The sequence below is a fragment of the Passer montanus genome, unplaced genomic scaffold (assembly GCF_014805655.1).
Source record: "Passer montanus isolate IOZ18808 unplaced genomic scaffold, ASM1480565v1 scaffold25, whole genome shotgun sequence".
Classification (NCBI taxonomy): Eukaryota; Metazoa; Chordata; class Aves; order Passeriformes; family Passeridae; genus Passer; species Passer montanus.
Window position 1 is genome coordinate 7,454,218 of NW_024367149.1, and position 17,975 is coordinate 7,472,192.

Below are 17,975 nucleotides of genomic sequence, written 5' to 3' on the forward strand. Positions count from 1 at the left end.
AAACACCATTAGTGGAATATAAACATCTGCACCCCTGTGCATCTGATGCTGAAAAATATTCCCAGTGTTTTCTTTAGCTGTATGTGTTCCAAAATAGTATAAAATGCAATATATTGCACTCCCAGTTTCTGCAGGCCTATATGAAATGCTACATTTCACCTAGCTTAAATGCCCACTATTATTATCCATACCTGCAACATTCTGCTGTGCTCCTGCTACGCTTCCCAGGAGCCTGAGACACCAGAACCCCTTGCTAACCTGTTTGAGAATGTGTGAAAAGACCCAAAGAACAGCATAGACTGACAAACAGATGAAATCAAACCATTTTAATGAACACATACATGTGACTTTTACCTTCCAAAGCCCACCCTGAAGTTCCCCAAGGTGCACATGTCTTTTGTTATGTAAGTCTGGCATTTCCTCTGCAGGGACTTGCTGTGAGCTGCTCTTACCTGCTGGGAGAGGCGCCTGGTCCTCAGGAAGAATCCCAGGAGGCAGCCGATGGTGACGGACAGCACGGAGAGGATGAGCAGCCCATTCCTCTTGCAAACATCTTTGATCCGAGCGAGGATTGCGTCCAGGGCCCCGGCCATGCTGTCCTGCCTGCTCTTTGCAGAAGAATCAGCATCCCATGGGGAGAGAATTCACGGGCTGCTCCTGTCCGGGTGCACAGATCTGGCTCTGTACAGATCAGATCAAAGCACTTCCAGTTCTGCTTAGCTGACCCGCAAGGTCACCCCTCTGCCAATAGCCACCAAGCAAGCAGCTGGCATTATTGTTCCAAATTAATACCAGCAATCCTATTATCAACTACATCATTAAGAGCCTGGAAGAAGATTAGGGGGCTCTGGAAAATTAGAACAGAATGCAGTAGTATTTCTAAAACAAGACCAGTTCAAAACAAAGTTACACTGCTGGGGGAAAGGAGATGCATTCCTCAGCCTCCCCAGTTTGGGGTCTGGACACCCAAACCCTGAAAGGCAGCCCTGCAAGCCAGCAGTCACACAGGGAACAGGGCAGTTTTCCCAAAGGGCAGAGCAGGTGACAGCAGGTGACGTTTTGAACAGGACTATCACAGCAGGGCAAGCTAGGTGAAACTGGACTTCATTAATTAAAGCAGGCTTGGTTTTTTTTGTTTTCATTGCCAAAAAAAGGCTGAATGAGCAGCATGAGAGACACGATCAAACAGGAAATAGCCACAGACTGGAACATGCAAGGACACCTTCTGTCACTGGGCATTTATTATCTTGGAAGTGAAATGATTTCACTTTTCTTCCAACCACTATGTTGATTAGAGTAGGGCCAATTTACTTTCAGAGGATTATCAGACTAAGCCACAGGGATTGCTTTCCTTTCCTTTGCTGTGTCCGCATTCAGTCCCAGTGCTGCTTTTTATGCTAGTGAGTGTCTGATAAAAATACACCACCATAACCATGCACATGCCGTGCTTTCTTACAAAAGCATTTCTGTAGTTTTTGGTATATTCTGGGATTATTCAGTGTTTTTATGGAAAATATTCCCCACAGTACAACAAGGTTGTGTGTTTACAATATTACATTTTATACCAGGATCAAGTATTTGTTGTTGCATGCTCACGTATGAGTGAAAAAAAACTCAGGAGAGATTAAACTGTTCTTTTTTGGGGCAGGATCTCAATCCTGTGTAGTTGGTAGGACAAGGATAGGATACGGATACAGATATGGATATGGATACACACACAGAAAAAAAAAAGTGGGGTGGGGGGAAATAAAAGAAAAAATACTTGGAGTCTGTATGCGAACATAAAACAAAGAAGTGCATTGCAAAAAAAGAAAAGAGGATTGCAGAAAATGTTATTAATGAATCAGAACGTTTTATTAGTGTGTAAGAGGACTGGTGCTGAACCGCCGCAACACCCTGGTAACTGTGCTACCTTAGCAGCACGTTTCCAATTGGCTTTTGGAATGGAATAACAGGAAAACGCTTCGCGTTTCCCGGGCGCTCCCGGGGCTCCGGGCGGGGCTCCGGGCGCGGTGGGCGGGACTTAGTGCGATGTGGGCGGGGCTCCGGGCGCGGCTCTGGGCGGGGCTCCGGGCGCGGCTGTGGGCGGGGCTCCGGGCGCGGGCCGGACGCCATCATGGCGGCGCGGCAGCTGCTGAGGGCGGCTCCGGGGCGGCGCGGCTACAGCGGCGCGGGCGCCGCCGAGTTCCTGCACCGCAGCATCGTGCCCACCATGCACTACCAGAAGAGCCTGCCCAGGTACGGCGGGGCCGCCGCTCCGAGGGGCCGCGGGCAGGGCGCGGCGGCGGCGGCCCGGGGTGTCCGCTGTGAGGAGAGGGCAGAGGGAACGTCCGCCCTCCGGTGCGCGGCTCGCCCCGTGCGCGCTGTGTGCGGCCGGGTGTCAGTGTAACCGGGTGCAAGCCTGCTGCTGAAACGTGCTCTTGGCGCCCAAAGTAACCCCGGGAGTGTAACGGGATTGTGCTGTAGGAACAAAACTGCGGCTCAGAGAAAGCTGACAAAGATACCGAATAGAAAATTTGTGAGAAAGGGATGTCCAGCACCCCGCTGGGAGGGGAGGGAGCCGAACAGGGCTGGGAACCGAACTGTTCCTTCTGCAGAGCTGCCTCTCCTAGCAGCGGTTCCTGTATTTCCTGTAAGGGATTAGCTCCCATCACTGCAGTACCTTTGTCAAAAGACAGTCAGTTTGGTTTTCTGCCTTATTTCCCAAGAATATTATGGTGTGCTGACTGGTGTCCATCTATTACTTAACTTATTCCACAAGAAACTTAGGAGGCATTTGAATAACGTGCATATTACCCAAATTTATATATAACATAATAGTATATACAGTATAGTGTGTATATATTTTTGTATGTGTAGTGTATATATAATAGTATAAGGAAGGATATGGAAGAAAGGAGGCAAAAGAGAGATTGGTGTACTGACTGGTGTCCATCTAGTTCCTTGCTTAACTTATTCCACAATAAACTTATGAGGCATTTGAATAATGTGCATAAATATTACCCAAATTTATATATAATATAATAGCATATACATTTTTGTATGTGTAATATATATATAATAGTATAAGGAAGGATATGGAAGAAAGGAGGCAAAAGAGAGATGGATGTGTAAGAAACACAGCCTTCTTTCACACCCTTGCTCACCAAGTGCATATCTCTGTGTTCCACTTCCTTCAGACTGCCAGTTCCCAAGCTAGAAGATACAATTACGAGATACCTGAATGCCCAGAAACCACTTTTAAATGATGACCAGTTCAGGTATGGACAAACACACATTGCAGTGTCATGTTCTGCTTCCAAACCAAGTGTTAACGTAAGAAATGTGACTTGTGACAGCATTTTGACTCTTTTCTTGATTGTTGTAGGAAAACTGAAGAACTTGCTCATGCCTTTGAAAAGGGGATTGGAAGAGAGCTGCATGAGGAACTGGTTGCTCAAGACAATCAGAACAAGCACACAAGTTACATCACAGGTACATTGGTCTGCTGGGTGTAGGACAAGTCTGTAGATCATCATACTTCATAATTGCTCATGATGCCATAAGTGTTGTAGGCTGAAACTTTAAATAGCCCAGAAACTTGGAATAACCTGCTGAGAACACCCTCTGTGGCTGTATTTGGGCAATATCAGAGGCTGGGAGAAAGAAGAATGCTCATTATCTAATGTCATCTATTCTACACAAATTCTGGGTGGATAGAGAGTGGAACAATGGTATTTTTTCATGAGTTTATAGGGTTTAGGTTAAAGAGGAGCTTATCTAGCACTTCCCTTAAGGAAACTGAAGCAATCATTTCCAAATAATTCCATGTTATTTAGCAAGAAACTAATCGTTGAGGGAGGGGAGGGATCACTGAGTATAACTAAGTTTTGGAGGCAGAAGTGGTCAGTAGTTGGAACATAAAAACCCTTAAAACTGCAAAACAATATTCTTTTAAAGAGCCAAAGAAAAGGAGTGACAGTAATAGGAAAATGAGAATAAAAAGAAACAAATCAGGAGAGGGAGAGCATGTGTATAGATTATTCTTGCTTTTGATTATTCTGCTTTGGTATTGCTTCCACGTACAAGTGTCTGCTCATGAAAGTATTAGATAGCAGCAGAGATGGGAATAGTCAAATCCCTGTGGAAGAAGAATTTTCCATGTTGCCCAGTGAATGCACTTCTGTCCCTGCTGTGTGTTCAGACTGCCTGTTAAGGTGTTAGCTGCCACTCAGTCTGTAGAGAATACCAGATTATTTCACAAAAACTGCTCTTTGGTTTGTTGTATTTTACTTTCCATTCGCTTTGAACAACATCTTGGGTTTTAAGTGGTGGCTTTAGGCTGTTCATCAGTGCTAACCAGTATGCTGCTTTTTGTTTGTGAATGGTGGCGTGTCTGTATTGCTTTTTGCTCAGTTATTTTTCTTTATGCCTTATAAAGACCTGTTCCACTTGAAATTGGTTTCTGAAAGTATGTAGAGTTTCTCCACCCTGGACTTTCAAGTCTGGGTTTCAAAGGCTACGTGTTGATGTCAGATGTGGTTTTTAAAACTGTAGGAGTGTTACTTACTTACCTGTAAGAACCTGTAATTAAAGTTGTAACTTAGCCCCTGGCACTACCCATTGCCTTTCTTACAGTCCAGGTAGAAGGTTCAGCCTTCTGACCTCAGCAAGATGCACTCAGTGACAGAGAGTTGCAGAAATTAATAGTGTAAGAGTAGGTAAAGGCATGAACCACTCCACATGTAAGGTGTGCACCAAAACAGAGCTGGGGAGCTGCACTGTATGTCCTGGGAGTTAAGGTTTAGCATTGAGCCATAAAGAAAACAGGGAGTTGGCCCTTGTTGCTAATGACATGGACACCCTTGACATGGATTATTCCAAACCCAGTATTTTTGTGATTAGCCAACAGTATTCTTTTTCATTATGGGGGTTTGGAGAAGCCTTGGGTGAATTATTTCATATGTTTGTCTTGTTTAAAGGCACTTCAGTGTGTGTGATTCATGATCACTGTTGGACTACATGACCCTCTTTTTGACTCAGGAAGATGCTTTTATGTTCTGACCTCTTTCTCAACTCTCAATTTTCAGGTCCCTGGTTTGACATGTACCTAAAAGCACGTGAGCCTGTTCTTTTGAATTTTAATCCATTTATGTCTTTTAATCCTGATCCGAAATCGGAATACAACGATCAGCTCATACGAGCTACAAACATGACTGTTTCTGCCATACGTTTTATGAAGACCTTCAGGGCTGGTTACCTTGAGCCAGAGGTTTTTCACCTCAATCCAGAAAAAAGTGACACTGAGATCTTTAAAAAAATTATCCGATTTGTGCCTTCCTCAATTTCCTGGTTTGGTGCCTACATGGTCAATGCTTACCCCCTAGATATGTCTCAGTACTTCAGGCTTTTCAACTCTACACGGCTTCCTAAGCTCGACAAAGATGAGCTTTATACAGATGAAAAGGCAAAACATTTGTTAGTGTTGAGAAATGGAAATTTTTATGTGTTTGATGTTATTGATAGAGATGGAAACATGCTGAAACCCTCAGAAATACATGCACACTTGAAATACATCCTTAGTGACAACAGTCCGGCCCCGGCCTTCCCTCTTGGCTACCTCACCAGTGAAAACAGAGACACATGGGCATTGCTGAGGAAGAATCTACTGGACAATGGCAATGAAGAAGCTCTTCAGAAAGTAGACTCTGCTGTGTTTTGTTTGTGTTTAGATGATTTTCCCATTAAAGACTTAGTGCACTTGTCCCACACTATGTTGCATGGAGATGGTGCAAACCGCTGGTATGACAAATCCTTTAGTCTTATCATAACTAAGGATGGCACTGCAGGGATTAATTTTGAACATTCCTGGGGAGATGGTGTGGCTGTGCTCAGGTTCCAGAATGAGGTTTTTAAAGATAGCACCACGACACCAGCCATCAGCCCCCAGTCCCAGCCTGCTTCAGTTGACTCTTCCAGAGCAGTGCAGAAACTTGACTTTAAGCTGAACGATGCCTTAAAAGCAGGGATTACCAAAGCCAAACAGAAGTTTGATGCTACTGTAGAATCACTGTCTCTTAACATGATTCAGTTCCAAGAAGGGGGCAAGGAGCTGCTGAAGCAGAAGAAGGTGAGCCCAGATGCTGTGGCTCAGCTGGCCTTCCAGATGGCTTTCCTTCGCCAGTACGACCAGACTGTTGCCACGTACGAGTCCTGCAGCACTGCAGCTTTCAAGCACGGCCGCACAGAGACCATCCGGCCTGCCTCTGTCCACACAAAGAAATGCTCTGAAGCCTTTGTCAAGGGGCTCTCCAGACACAGCACTGAGGAGCTGCAGAATCTGATAGTGGAGTGCTCCAAGTACCACGGCCGCTTGACGAAAGAGGCTGCTATGGGTAAGTAGGAATGCATCAAACACTTTTTGCACTAAAATGTCTGGTAAGGTTGCTGTAATTATTTACAACTCAATATTTTAATGCTGATGGACATCTAATGTAAACTTGACAAAAACATCAGCAGAAAGCTGCAGTTTAAAGTACATTGCCTCATTCTCACTCATTTCTTGATAGAGAGGAGTGCCTCTGTGCTTCCCACAGCACCTTTCATGTATTGAGAAATTTTTATACTTTAGTTTTTGTCCTTACAGCAGTTGGGACTATTTGAAGATTTACTTAGTGTGTGTTGAACAAGAACTTTGGCTTAAGTCTGAGGAGGTACTGTCTTACCTCTGCAGGAGATAAAGACTTTAACAACTTCCAAATTGAACTCATTTTTTGGCCTTGCTACTCCTGGCATTTTTGTAAATGCTTTCTTTTGAACTGTCCTTCCCAGGAGCATTAAAATTGACAGCAGTAAAAGTGAAGGTTGTATATTATCCCATAGAGTCTAAAATTTGCCTTCTTTTGTTGGTGCAAGATGCTTTTCCTCTTTAGATTTGTAAATTGTAGGGGAGGCTTTTTCTGCATTAAACAACTCGGCTATGTTCAGGTAAATAGTTAATCAAAGAATGTGATGTATTATTAAAATTATCTGTTAACACTGCACTTTTGTGTACTCTCCTGCTCCTGCTGAGCCTTGCAGTAAAACAAGCAGGCCCCATTCTCCTAGGACATGGGCATGAAAAGCCTGAAAAATATTTCCTGTCAGTACAAAAATAAACTCCAGTTCTACAGACCTCCTCTTTTGTGGCTGAGGTGAGTTTACTTCCCACAGAAGTCAGGCACCTCTCTCACCCCTGCTGCTTTCTTTCTGCAGGCCAGGGCTTTGACCGGCACCTCTTCAGCCTGCGCTACCTGGCCTTATCCAAGGGGCTGGCGCTGCCGGAGTTCTATCAAGACCAAGCCTACGCTCGCCTCAATCACAACATCATTTCCACCAGCACCTTGGTGAGCCCGGCTGTGCAGCTAGGAGGGTTTGGCCCCGTGGTGTCTGATGGCTTTGGAGTAGGGTATCAGGTGCAAGATGACTGGATAGGTTGTAATGTTTCCTCTTACCCAGCTAGGAATGGTAAAGAATACCTTGAGTGTATATACAAGTCACTAGAAGATATCTTTAATGTTTTAAAGGGTAAGAAAATTGGGAGTTAGACATAAAGACATTGGAACACTTTACAGTTGCAGAACAAAATGCAGATGATGTCTAACTGACATACTAATCAGTGTTCAACATGGATGAGACTGCCCAGCCTAACTGGGTTCATGTGTCATCACTGAACTTGAATACTGTTAAATTCACTAGGAAATTTCTATCTATTTCAAAGAAATCAATTACAGACCTTGAATGCATTTCAGGAAATACAGACATTAACTACATCAAATGAAGTAACAGATCCATGTGTTCTTAAAACACATAATCTAAAATAGGCATTTTTATTGAGTTAATGAACTTGGAACACCTGTGTTCCATGAATGTTTGGACAGACTACAGTACTGTGATACCACTCTTGAACTGTTTGGTTTTAAAAAAAATACATGCAATAATTTTAAACATGGAAGAGTGGTTCCATTTGCACTCTTGCAGTAAGCTTGCTTACTAACTTATCTCTTTAAACTTGAATTTATATCAGAACTGATTGTGCCTCAACTGCTTGAAGCCTTTCCACTATAACAGCTTTTAGAGACACAAAAAATGAAGTGGGAAGCTTTAAGAAACCTGCAGTCACCAACTAGGTTGTTAAACTGACTGAAACTACTGTATTTTAATAAAGCTGCCTATTAATAACCACAAAGTTCTTTTATTGCCATATCTAAATCATACAGCACGGGGAGACCCTTTATCAATAGCTCATGTTCCTTAAAAAGGTTGGAAAGAAAACTGCTGCAAGCATTCTGCACTCTGTCTGGTATGTAGATCTTGAATTCCTCCCTTTTACCCTCTTGATTTCCACTCTTTTTCTTCTGGGAGGCCAAGTCTTTCTGTGGAGCTGAATTGCACAGTGGTTTTGGCTTCTGTGATCTGTGTAAGACTGATGCAGCTCATGACCCACTGGCATGGACAACCAAATGTATCAGCAGAACAGGAAGGTCTGAGCATATTGGTTGGACGTGAGAGATCAGGTTGAGAGGCTCAGAAACTACTTCCCTTTGCTCTTCCTTTGGGTATCTCAGTTTCCAGGTTCTCCCAGGGTCTTTTTCATTTAGCACAGTAAGTGTAAGCAATACCCTGTCCTGGAAGTATGAAATAAAAGTGCTAGCAGGGGAAAGCCTTTCATTTGTAAGCCTGAAGGCTTTACTCTTGTAATGTTCTAGTTTGCAGCTGAAAAGCAGTGTTTTAAAACTGACTTGAAAATGTAGCATGATTGTTTTTGTTCATTTAAACAAAGAAGGAAGGTGATAATTTGGGAAGATGCAGGAAATAGCGTATCAGGAAACAATTACCAGACCAAAAGTCTGAATAAAATTCACTAAAGACTGGCTGGGCTTTTTTATTTTCTTTTTTGGGTTTGTTTGGTGGGGTGTTTTTGTTTTGTTTTGATACATGAGAACAGCTGGCAAGATGGTGAATGCACTCGCCAAGGGGTACTAAGTCTGTCTTCACCCAAAAATGAACTTTACTTAATGATACACTTGGAAAGATACCCTGCTTTTCAGAGGACTGTAACTGTGTAAATGTCAGCAGCAGTCAAGCTTAGTAAGTATTCTCAGGAAACTCACCTCAGTCTTTACCTGAAGTGGCAGAAAGCTGCTTAAAGGTGCAGCTGTTCCCTTGAAGAGTTAACAGAGTGCCTTTACTAGTGCTTGTAGCCATTTCCTCATGACAGGAGTGGTGAGTGGGAAGACTTTATTTGCTTATGTTAGACAATCAGATGTAGGTACTTCCTGGTGACCAACTCTGAAAACCTTTAAGGCTGTAAGTTGTGTAAGCAGTTACTCAATGCATTAGCTAAGCCACAGTCCACCACAACCACGTCATTCCCAAACCCCACAGCATTAAGGACACGGCACAGTTCAGTCAATATGTACTATTTTCAGTTTGTACTGAGGCCATCTCCAAGTGCTCCATGGGAAATATTTTATTAGGGCATGCTGGGGACAGAAAGTACAACTCAGTGATGTTGGTCAAAGGTTGAACTCAATCTTGGAGATCATTTCCAACCTAAATGATTCTGTGAACTTAGGTTTCCATTTCTGAAGTGTGGCCATGTAAAAAAGTAACTCCAAGGAAGCTGTGTATGTGATGATTACAGCTCCTCCATCAATAACCATGTCATAATTTGTTAGGAGTATGAACTTCAGCATTTTACAAATTTATGGGTAACTTCATAGATTCCAACAGACTCCTTTGTTTTTTCATCATAGTCATTCCAGTCCTGTAGGAAATAAGATTTCACAGTGTTAGTCACAGAGAACAGAATGCACACAGACTGGAATTCAAACTGGAACTAAATGTTACTCAAAGTTTGGGTCTTAGATATCTGTAGAAAGTTAAATTTTAACAGGTGAGAGTAGCAAGATCACTAACCTGAAATTAAATGAGCTTCAGTCTCAGTGTTTTTATATATGTATATTGCTGGGGTTTGTTTTCTTATGTAGTTCCCAGCCTGTAGTGGACAAACAGCAGCCATGGCAGGTGAAAGGATTATCTATCATTTACAATACCCTGGTCAGGTGGGTAAGCAGACAAGCAGATCCCTGCCAAGTAGGATACCAGGGAACAGATGTGACCTTGAGATTCCTGCTCACACCCAAGAAGATTTGCAGTGCTGGTGTCATTATCCTGAGCTTTGAAGGACAGTGTATATATTACTTTTTAACCTCTCTGTGCACAGGACAGTGGGCAGGGATCTTCCTAAACAGCCATTTAGTATTCCAGATTCTTGGTCTCTGGAATTCTTGAGTGACTTAAATCTTTGTCAGCTGCTAGGTTAACAAATCCATACTTCTAAAAGGACACTGTAAGTAATGCTAGTTGTTTATACTTGATTCAGTTTCTCTCTCCATTTGTGGCCTTCCTGTGACTACAGGAAGAGCAAAACCAGTCTAGGGTGTGTATTTTGGAGTAGTGACATGGGGAAAACAAGCTGGGTAAGTAGTTTTGCTAGTGAAACTAAGACAACATACCTTTTCTAACAAGTTGATGTCATTGAAAGGTGTGCCAGATTCTGCGCCTTCAGCAGCAAACCCTGCCTGCAAACACATTTGCAGAAAGGTTTTTAAATTAAATTGTACTGACAAAATAACACATATGATCACTGAAACATCTAGAGAAGGTAGCTCAGCACAAAAATGTATTGTATTTCTTTTAAATTAGGCAGAAAGAATGGGCAAGCTCTTTCCTAGTTAGGGGTCCTAAGGTTGGGACCCTGCTTGTGCATTGGGAAAATTCAATCCAAGGAACCTGAGTAAAATGGGGGAACACTGCTCCTCTATTTTTCCCAGCAAAAAAAATTATTTCCAATTATTCTAGATAACGTTAAAGCTTAGTTTCTAAGTTTATGTAGCAGCATCCAATTACTGTTAATAGCTTTGTGTTCAGTGTCCACACAGGCATAACAGCTTCATAATACATTGCAAGGAAAGTCATTGAAAATGTGTAAGAAAGCTAATAATTCTGGCTTGAATACTGGAATCCAAGACACTCTAGAGAAGGAGCAGCTTGTATTGGATTTAGGTACACAAGTGACAAGCAAGCTTTATGTGTAAGGAGGATCAGCTGGCTGAGTGAACAGATTAGAATCCCAAACAAGCACTTCACAGGCACTTCCTCACTGCCTTCACTGTTGCTGTTTTTAAAGAGTGGAGGAAGGACAGCTCGAGGAAGGTGCTGTGGTTTATCTTCCATAGGAACACCTCTCTCACTTTAGGGTTCACAGTTTCCAAGCTGTACAGTAAGATTTACTAATTTTAAAAGTACATTTAAAAATCCCAGCCACTTCTGTAGCATGGAGGAAGGTTTCTTACACTGTCAATTCGAACTACAGAATTTTATTAACAAGTGGCTAAAAATCAAAGGTAGCTTCCTGGTTTTCTGCAAGGGATCTACACTTGCATTTTGGATAAAGAAATCCCCACTAATGATAGTCAGACATTTAGCTGCAAGAATGTGCGAAGTAACCACAAGACTTTAAAATATTTGGGGATTTCAATGGAAGGTTAAGCACTTGGGAGTTAAGTAAACCACAGAGTGTGGAAGATCTAAGAAATCTAACAACAGGAGAGGGATCTGCAGGGCACAGTGGCCTTTCAGTAAATGTCAAAAGCCCACGTCAAGGGAACTGGAGGCTGGGGTGGAGAGGAAGATCTGCATTGTGGGTCAAAACTGAGTATAGAACAAACACCAGAAAAATCAAAGGAGCCCTGCTTTTGCCACGTGGAGCCATTCACCAGCCCTGTGACTGCAATTGCAACTTCTGTCCTAGGTCTAAAATGAGGGTTTGTATCAGAGAAACAAAGGATACTTTCTCCTCTCTAACACTCAGATGTTTTGTGGTGGTGGTTGGGTTTGTTGGGGTTTTTTTTGATAACTACTATAATTTAAATAAGACATGCAAGCATTAAGCCACTTTAAATTGACTCCAGGTGTGGTTGTATTACATGTACCAAAAAATACAGAGAAAATACAGTGATTATATGGCCACATGCCATGTTCAGTGCTAATCAAAGTGAGGTCTAGGGTTGTGCAGAAGCCAGGCTGGCTAGGATCATGCCAAGTATAAAGCAGTTGACAACATTGTTTGGAACTGCAGAAGTCACTTGAGCATCAGAAAGCTCTCATTTACTGATTTAGGCATCCAAAAATTCACTGAAATATCTCTTCAGGGATTCAAGTACTCTCCAGTCAAGTGCACCAAACTCAGAATATTAAATTAAAACTTTTGTTACAGCTGTGAAGTATTTGCTCTGTAAATAAAATTGACAGCTAGGATGCAGAGCTATAAAGATCTCCTAAGTCTGGTTGCAAAGCTTTCAAGCAGGAATAAACTAATGACCATTATGGAATAAAGGAATAACCATTCATCAAAAAGATGGACTTCACTTAAATAAAGACCTCCCCCAGCACACTGCAGCAGCGATTCTATTTATATCAAATTCTTTGTAGGATCAGCTTTTTTGGGCTGTTTCTTAGCACAGCATCCCAGTCTGAGAGAAGGATAAGACAGGTTTATATTTGTCAGTCTATTTACACCTAATCCGACTGGAATAATAGGTTAAAAATAGCAGGGAGTTAAGTGGCATAGAGCATGACCAGGCACAAGAGATGAGTCACTGCAGACTGGCCCTGAAGAATCCTTTCACTCTGAACCTTGAGGTGTGCTTTGCACCAGCCTGTAACTGCCAGTGATCTTCAACCTTTGTCTGCTCAAGCTGCAAATGGAAAAATGCCAGTGTTCATCTCCTTTGGCTCTGGCGATGTCAACCCCAAGGAAAATCTGTTTTGTAAAGGACACTGAGGTGTTCATGAGCTCTGTAACGCATCAAAGGGTAAGTGGTGCTCTGTCTAATGCTGCACTTTTCCTTTGGGAAAGACTCTTTTGCAATGACCTGAGCAGTGAAGACCTCTCAGATGAATTCAGATTAACAGTGAGTCACCTGTGAGGCAGGTTAAGTACGACTCCAGGGTGTGCTTAGCTCTGGATTTTACTGGCACAGAGAATACCAGTTGTTTGTGTTAGCTCTTGGCAAATGTTTGGTTTGGTTTGGTTTTTTTCTTGAGTCAAATGAAATAAAACAAGGAACTGTGGATGGATGGGAATCTGGGAAGGTCTAAGATGTTCCAGAACCATTTCAAATAGTGTTTATTTTACCACTCTGGAAGAAGTGCTTTTAAAAACAGAAAGAAATCACAAATAAGAACTCACCTGTGGTTGAAAGTCAACTGGTTCCAGACCTCGGCATTCAAACTCCACAATTGTTTTGAATTTCTCGCTGTCTTCAGCCTGTGATTGAGTCAGAAAACCATTAGTTTCCATCTAATAGAGACAGTGACAAGCCTTAGTCTAGGAATGGATTGCTCTAAAGGCAGCACTGTCATCTCTGATGCCCCTGGTGACAGCAGAATCCTAGGGCTCATTTCATAGGTGGTCACTAACTAGAATTTCTTAATCTGCCAGGAAGCCTTCAAAAGGAAACCTGGAGGGGCATAATATAATCAACTCTCATTTGAGTGGTACAGTTCTGTGTTGGCTTTTGAAATGTATCAAATTATTCTACACTTGATGCTATAAAGAAGTCTACAAGACAATTTCTGCCCAGGGACCAGACCAGCTTTTGGTGTTCTTGAAGGAGGGTGATAAAGCAAAAACTCAAAATACTGTTAATGCTTGTTTATCTTTCACTTGTTACATAGAAGAGGAAACAAACTTACATTGTAGGGCTTGATTGTCTGACTTAAAATATCTAAAACAAAAAAAAAGTATACAAGTGAGTGGCACTATGTCTTCAGTTTTATTTAGCACAAACCAATCATCAGAATCTTCCTTCATAGCAATTTCCTTATACAAAGCAAATGAAATGCAAGAAATGCAAGGTTTTCCTACAGCTTTTCTCTTCGAAAAGTAGAATTCAATTTTTCTCCCTTCTCCTGAGAAGTTTACACTGCACCATTTTTCCATACCAATGCCCAAAAGATTTGCATGCTTTTGTAAAATAACAATTCAGATGAGTTTTGTTCATGCAGAAGGCTGGACTCACCAGGAGGCTTTGCTGTCTCCCTGAACGGGATGTCCAGAATGTGCCTGTTGGCAACTCAAGCACCAGTGCACAAGGGGAGAAATCCCTGGTGAAAGCTCTTTACACAAAAGGTGTCAAGCAAAAATGGGGACTGAAAGAGAAGCTGTGAAATGGATGATGCCTGGCCAGTGTCCGAGCACGTACCGATGGAGTTCTCCCTGGAGCACAGCTTGCACTTCTGCACCATCGTGGCGCTCCCTCGGCCGCCTTTCAGGGGAGCACTGTCCTAGAATCCATGACAAGAGGGACATTTTTAACCAAAGGTAAGGTAGTTTTTACAACAACCTTTATCTTCTTAAAAATACTGCAACAAGGCAGCTTTTTTTTTTTTAACTACAGAGATTAATAATTTAACAAGCTGCGATTATTGAAGAAAAACTCTGTTCCAGACTTTAAATAGCCAATAACGGGTATTTGTGTCTTATCCATATAGGCACGCTCTACTAATTCTTAACAATACATTCTTACCATTCAGCTGTATGCAACAAAAAGGGATGATTATTGCTAAGCACAGGCAAATATCCCTGACAAATTTTATCCTGCTTTTTCAGCTTCCAAATGCTGATTTAACATGCTTAAATCATCTTGATTTACCTAACCTTCTCCAAAAGGATTCCATCAGCATCAGAGAAATAGGCTACAGAGAAATATGTATTTACAGAAATGTTTTTAAAACAGATGTTAATACTTTGTTAGCAATGGTCACCATTCAAATGGCACCTGCCAATTAACAGTCTCCAAATATTTATCTTAATATGTAACATTACAATTTTCTAAATTCATATAGCTATTAAAAAACGATCTCGTCTAGAGGGTAAGCTGTCATATCCTTGATACGGATACATGCGTAAGAGGCAGGTTTGTGTTCTCATTTCTGCTCAGAGGTGGGTTACGAGGGGCACACGCACCATCAGCCGCAGGTACTGCCACTTTTCGGAGACTTCACCGCAGTTCCCACATTTCAGCTGGAGAACACAAATCGCAAGTTTGAAAGCTGTCAGTAATCAGGGACGTGCGCCGCTGCCGGCCCCGCTCCCGGCCCCGCACCTTGAGGTACCATCGGAAGTCCTCGCCCTCGGCCCGCAGCCGGGTGATGTTCTCCAGCGTGGCGCGGAGCTGCAGCCCGATCCTCTGCAAGGCAAGCGGCGGAGCGGCGTCAGCCCCGGCCGAGACTCACCCCTGTCCCCGCGGCCCGCGGGGCTCCGGCCAAGGCTCTCACCTACCCCCATGGCCGCACGGATTCCGGGCTGTTCCCCGTGCCCTCAGCCAAGATGGCGCCCCCACGCTCCCTGCCCGGCTGGGCCGGCGCGAGGCCGCGTCTGCCCTCAGCCAAGATGGCGGCCGCCACCGCCCCGCGCGCGGGAGCGGGGGGTGCCTGTGAGGAGGGGAGGAAGAGCGGGAGACACCGTTTTCAACATTACACATAAATCAATCACTTTTTTGAATTTTTTTTTTTTTTTTTAAGTCGCAGCGTCTTCTTACAGAGCAGACGTGTTAAGAGAAAGCAAAAGCGTGGTTTGGCACCACTGCCATGGGGTGCGCCCTCAGGGCCTGTGGAGACCCCTCAAAGTCTTTTAACGAATGCTGCACACAGATCTGCTAGCCTAGAACTAAACTAAATATATTCTAGTTTGCTTTTCAGCTTCTCTGAAGCTGAACAGGACGGTCAGTGAAGATCCGGGATGGCTCCTGGGTGGCCTGCTGTTTGTCTCTGCTCTGGAGGCAAGCGGGTAACCCCGGGCTGGGACGAAGGTGACGTGTGTCTGCTGTAAGATTTACCTGTGCAGAGTCAGATGTCGTCCTTGGCTGGCCAACAGAATGCACAGCTCAGGACAGTAACAAAAGTTTGCCTTGACAACTGGCAAAGTTTCGTTTCACAGAGCCAGGCTTCATTCCTTTTTCCACTGCCGTGTAGAGAAGTAGTGTGTGGGTGATACAAGTGAAGTGACACTCTGAATGCACCATTATAAGAGAAGTATTAGAAGTCAGTCTCTCACCACAGCTTAAAAATTAAAAACGCAAATCTTACCCTTTTATTGAGTCACTGACAGTTTATAACAACAACAAAATAACAATCAAAAAAATAATCTAAAGTACAAAAACCTTTCAGAAACAATGAAGAACTGGAACAGGATCCTCCCTTCCCATCCCTACTGCTAACATTGCAACAGAAACTTCAGTTTGTCTGATTTAAATTGGCTTAATCTTGAAGTGGAGTCCAATAAGACTGAAGACGAGACATTTAAGGTCTTGGACCAGGTAGTAGAATACTCTCAAGCCCTCTGGATCTCTGCAGTTCACAACAGAAGGAAGAAAGGGGGAAAAAAATTAAAATATTTTTAAAAATGTTAGACTGATGCTCTTAAAGAACAGGCTACAGAACTAATGTATTAAAAAAACCCCAAAGCCTATATGGGGACTTTTTAGATGTCATCTTAGACATTAACAATTTGTTTCATTCTACACTGACTGATTAAATATTCTGTACTCCAACTGTGAACCTTTCAAGTTTTTACAAAATATGCATTTTTACCATGAAAACAAGTATCAACAGCACTTAGGATTTTACCCCCCACCGCCCCTTCCCCACAACAGTCAGTCTTTTCAGCTTAGGTGAAATCCAGGTATCTTGATTCTCCCAAAGAAACTGGCACAAACAGGCCAATGGCAGCTCAGACTCTTAACAGGGCACCTACAGCAGGGTTTGCTTTCAGTGAATTTGGGAACACAGCCTGTAATGCCACAGACTAAAGGCATTTGGCACATTGTGCTGCAACACAGAGCACTGGTGCCCCCAGGAGCCGATTCATACTTTGATATTATATAAAATACATGTACCAAATAATCAGAAAGTTCTAACACAGACTGGTAAATAGAAACAAGGGCAGAATAAAAAGCAGAGTACGTACTTAGACTGATTTACATCAATGAGGGAACCGATTTTTGACGTGGTAAAGGAGATGTGCTCGTCACCAATTACTATCTCGAGCTCCTGAAAAATAAAAGCTTATAAGAACTCACTGCTTTATGGTACCAGTTACAGAAATACTTCAGTACTGTGATGGTTTTCATTACAAAATTCTACTACAAAGATATCAAATGCAGCAGGTCTGTGGATCATATTAGCTTCCACAGCTACACTACCATTGAAGCATTACTCAGGTTTTAAAGCAGTATTTTTTTCCCTTTGAGCTGGAAAAAATACTGGCTTGAAAAAAAAGTTTAGTTATGCTTCCAAGGACCTAACATACGAAAATTAAAGAGCAATTAGAAGAGACGCCATGCACTGTACCTGTCGGCCCACTCTGTCAGGAGGAGGCCACAGAGCATCATCTTCTTTCGTGATTTCACTGTCGTCGATTATTCTCTTCAGCTCTTCCATCACACTCTTGTGCACATAAGCCTGGACACAACATTCCGGCAGAGAAATAAATACAGCCCTGCCCACAGCGCCCCGGCAATGCCACCCAACCCACAGTCCCTCAGGCTGGCACAGCCGCCCTCAGCCGCGCTGCCCTCACCTCCTTTCGGATCATCACATCGTTCTTGTAGTTGCTGTTGTTGGCGTAGCGCAGCTTCCCTGTGGGGAGAGGCCGCGCATTAAACCGCGCCGGGGGCCCCGCGGCCCGGCAGCCCGCCTGCCCCGGCCCCCCGCCCCGCTCTCACCGTCAGGCCGGAATTCGAACTCGAGGAACTCGTGTCCGAATTTCCCCTTGTGCCCCACGTAGTATCGGAGGTAGAAATCGCTCGCCATGGCCCTGCAGAGAGGATCTACGTCACCAGAAGGAAGCGGAGCCGGCGCTGCTCGCTCGGAGCGGCCGCGGCCGC

The 17,975-nt window shown here is 43.3% G+C and overlaps 4 protein-coding genes across 4 annotated transcripts in view; 1 reads left to right on the forward strand and 3 right to left on the reverse strand.

The window, feature by feature from the left end:
* The window catches only part of SLC1A7 (solute carrier family 1 member 7), a 46,072-nt gene extending 45,479 nt beyond the window's left edge, over positions 1-593 (reverse strand). The window contains exon 1 of the mRNA XM_039711584.1: positions 453-593. Within this exon, the coding sequence (XP_039567518.1) occupies positions 453-593 (141 nt within the window). The remainder of the gene's footprint in view (positions 1-452) is intronic.
* Positions 594-2,068: 1,475 nt separating this feature from the next.
* CPT2 (carnitine palmitoyltransferase 2) lies at positions 2,069-8,891 on the forward strand. The gene is made up of 5 exons (XM_039711804.1): positions 2,069-2,238; positions 3,180-3,260; positions 3,368-3,474; positions 5,070-6,374; positions 7,234-8,891. Exons 1-5 carry the CDS (start codon positions 2,117-2,119, stop codon positions 7,563-7,565), a joined length of 1,947 nt encoding a protein of 648 aa, XP_039567738.1. The 5' UTR covers positions 2,069-2,116; the 3' UTR covers positions 7,566-8,891.
* A 546-nt stretch (positions 8,892-9,437) lies between these two features.
* On the reverse strand, positions 9,438-15,512 carry CZIB (CXXC motif containing zinc binding protein). Its single transcript, XM_039711806.1, has 8 exons — positions 15,371-15,512; positions 15,195-15,278; positions 15,056-15,112; positions 14,292-14,373; positions 13,783-13,814; positions 13,277-13,354; positions 10,539-10,604; positions 9,438-9,787 (listed from the first exon to the last, which is right to left on the reverse strand). The coding sequence occupies exons 1-8, from the start codon at positions 15,374-15,376 to the stop codon at positions 9,710-9,712; spliced, it is 483 nt and encodes a 160-aa protein (XP_039567740.1). The 5' UTR covers positions 15,377-15,512; the 3' UTR covers positions 9,438-9,709.
* A 74-nt stretch (positions 15,513-15,586) lies between these two features.
* Positions 15,587-17,966, reverse strand: MAGOH (mago homolog, exon junction complex subunit). Its single transcript, XM_039711807.1, has 5 exons — positions 17,814-17,966; positions 17,669-17,727; positions 17,440-17,550; positions 17,057-17,139; positions 15,587-16,437 (listed from the first exon to the last, which is right to left on the reverse strand). The coding sequence occupies exons 1-5, from the start codon at positions 17,899-17,901 to the stop codon at positions 16,338-16,340; spliced, it is 441 nt and encodes a 146-aa protein (XP_039567741.1). The 5' UTR covers positions 17,902-17,966; the 3' UTR covers positions 15,587-16,337.
* Between the last annotated feature and the right edge of the window lie 9 nt (positions 17,967-17,975).

Coding starts and splice junctions, on each gene's coding strand:
- CZIB (XM_039711806.1), bottom strand. Junction 15,113..15,194: donor ACTTCCGATGGTACCTCAAG/GTGCGGGGCCGG, acceptor TGTGTTCTCCAG/CTGAAATGTGGGAACTGCGG. Junction 10,605..13,276: donor CAGTTGACTTTCAACCACAG/GTGAGTTCTTAT, acceptor ATGTGTTTGCAG/GCAGGGTTTGCTGCTGAAGG.
- MAGOH (XM_039711807.1), bottom strand. CDS start 17,901: ATGGCGAGCGATTTCTACCTCCGATACTACGTGGGGCACAAGGGGAAA. Junction 17,140..17,439: donor CTGACAGAGTGGGCCGACAG/GTACAGTGCATG, acceptor TTTATTTTTCAG/GAGCTCGAGATAGTAATTGG. Junction 16,438..17,056: donor ATTGATGTAAATCAGTCTAA/GTACGTACTCTG, acceptor TGTGAACTGCAG/AGATCCAGAGGGCTTGAGAG.
- CPT2 (XM_039711804.1), top strand. CDS start 2,117: ATGGCGGCGCGGCAGCTGCTGAGGGCGGCTCCGGGGCGGCGCGGCTAC. Junction 3,261..3,367: donor TTAAATGATGACCAGTTCAG/GTATGGACAAAC, acceptor TGATTGTTGTAG/GAAAACTGAAGAACTTGCTC. Junction 3,475..5,069: donor GCACACAAGTTACATCACAG/GTACATTGGTCT, acceptor CTCAATTTTCAG/GTCCCTGGTTTGACATGTAC.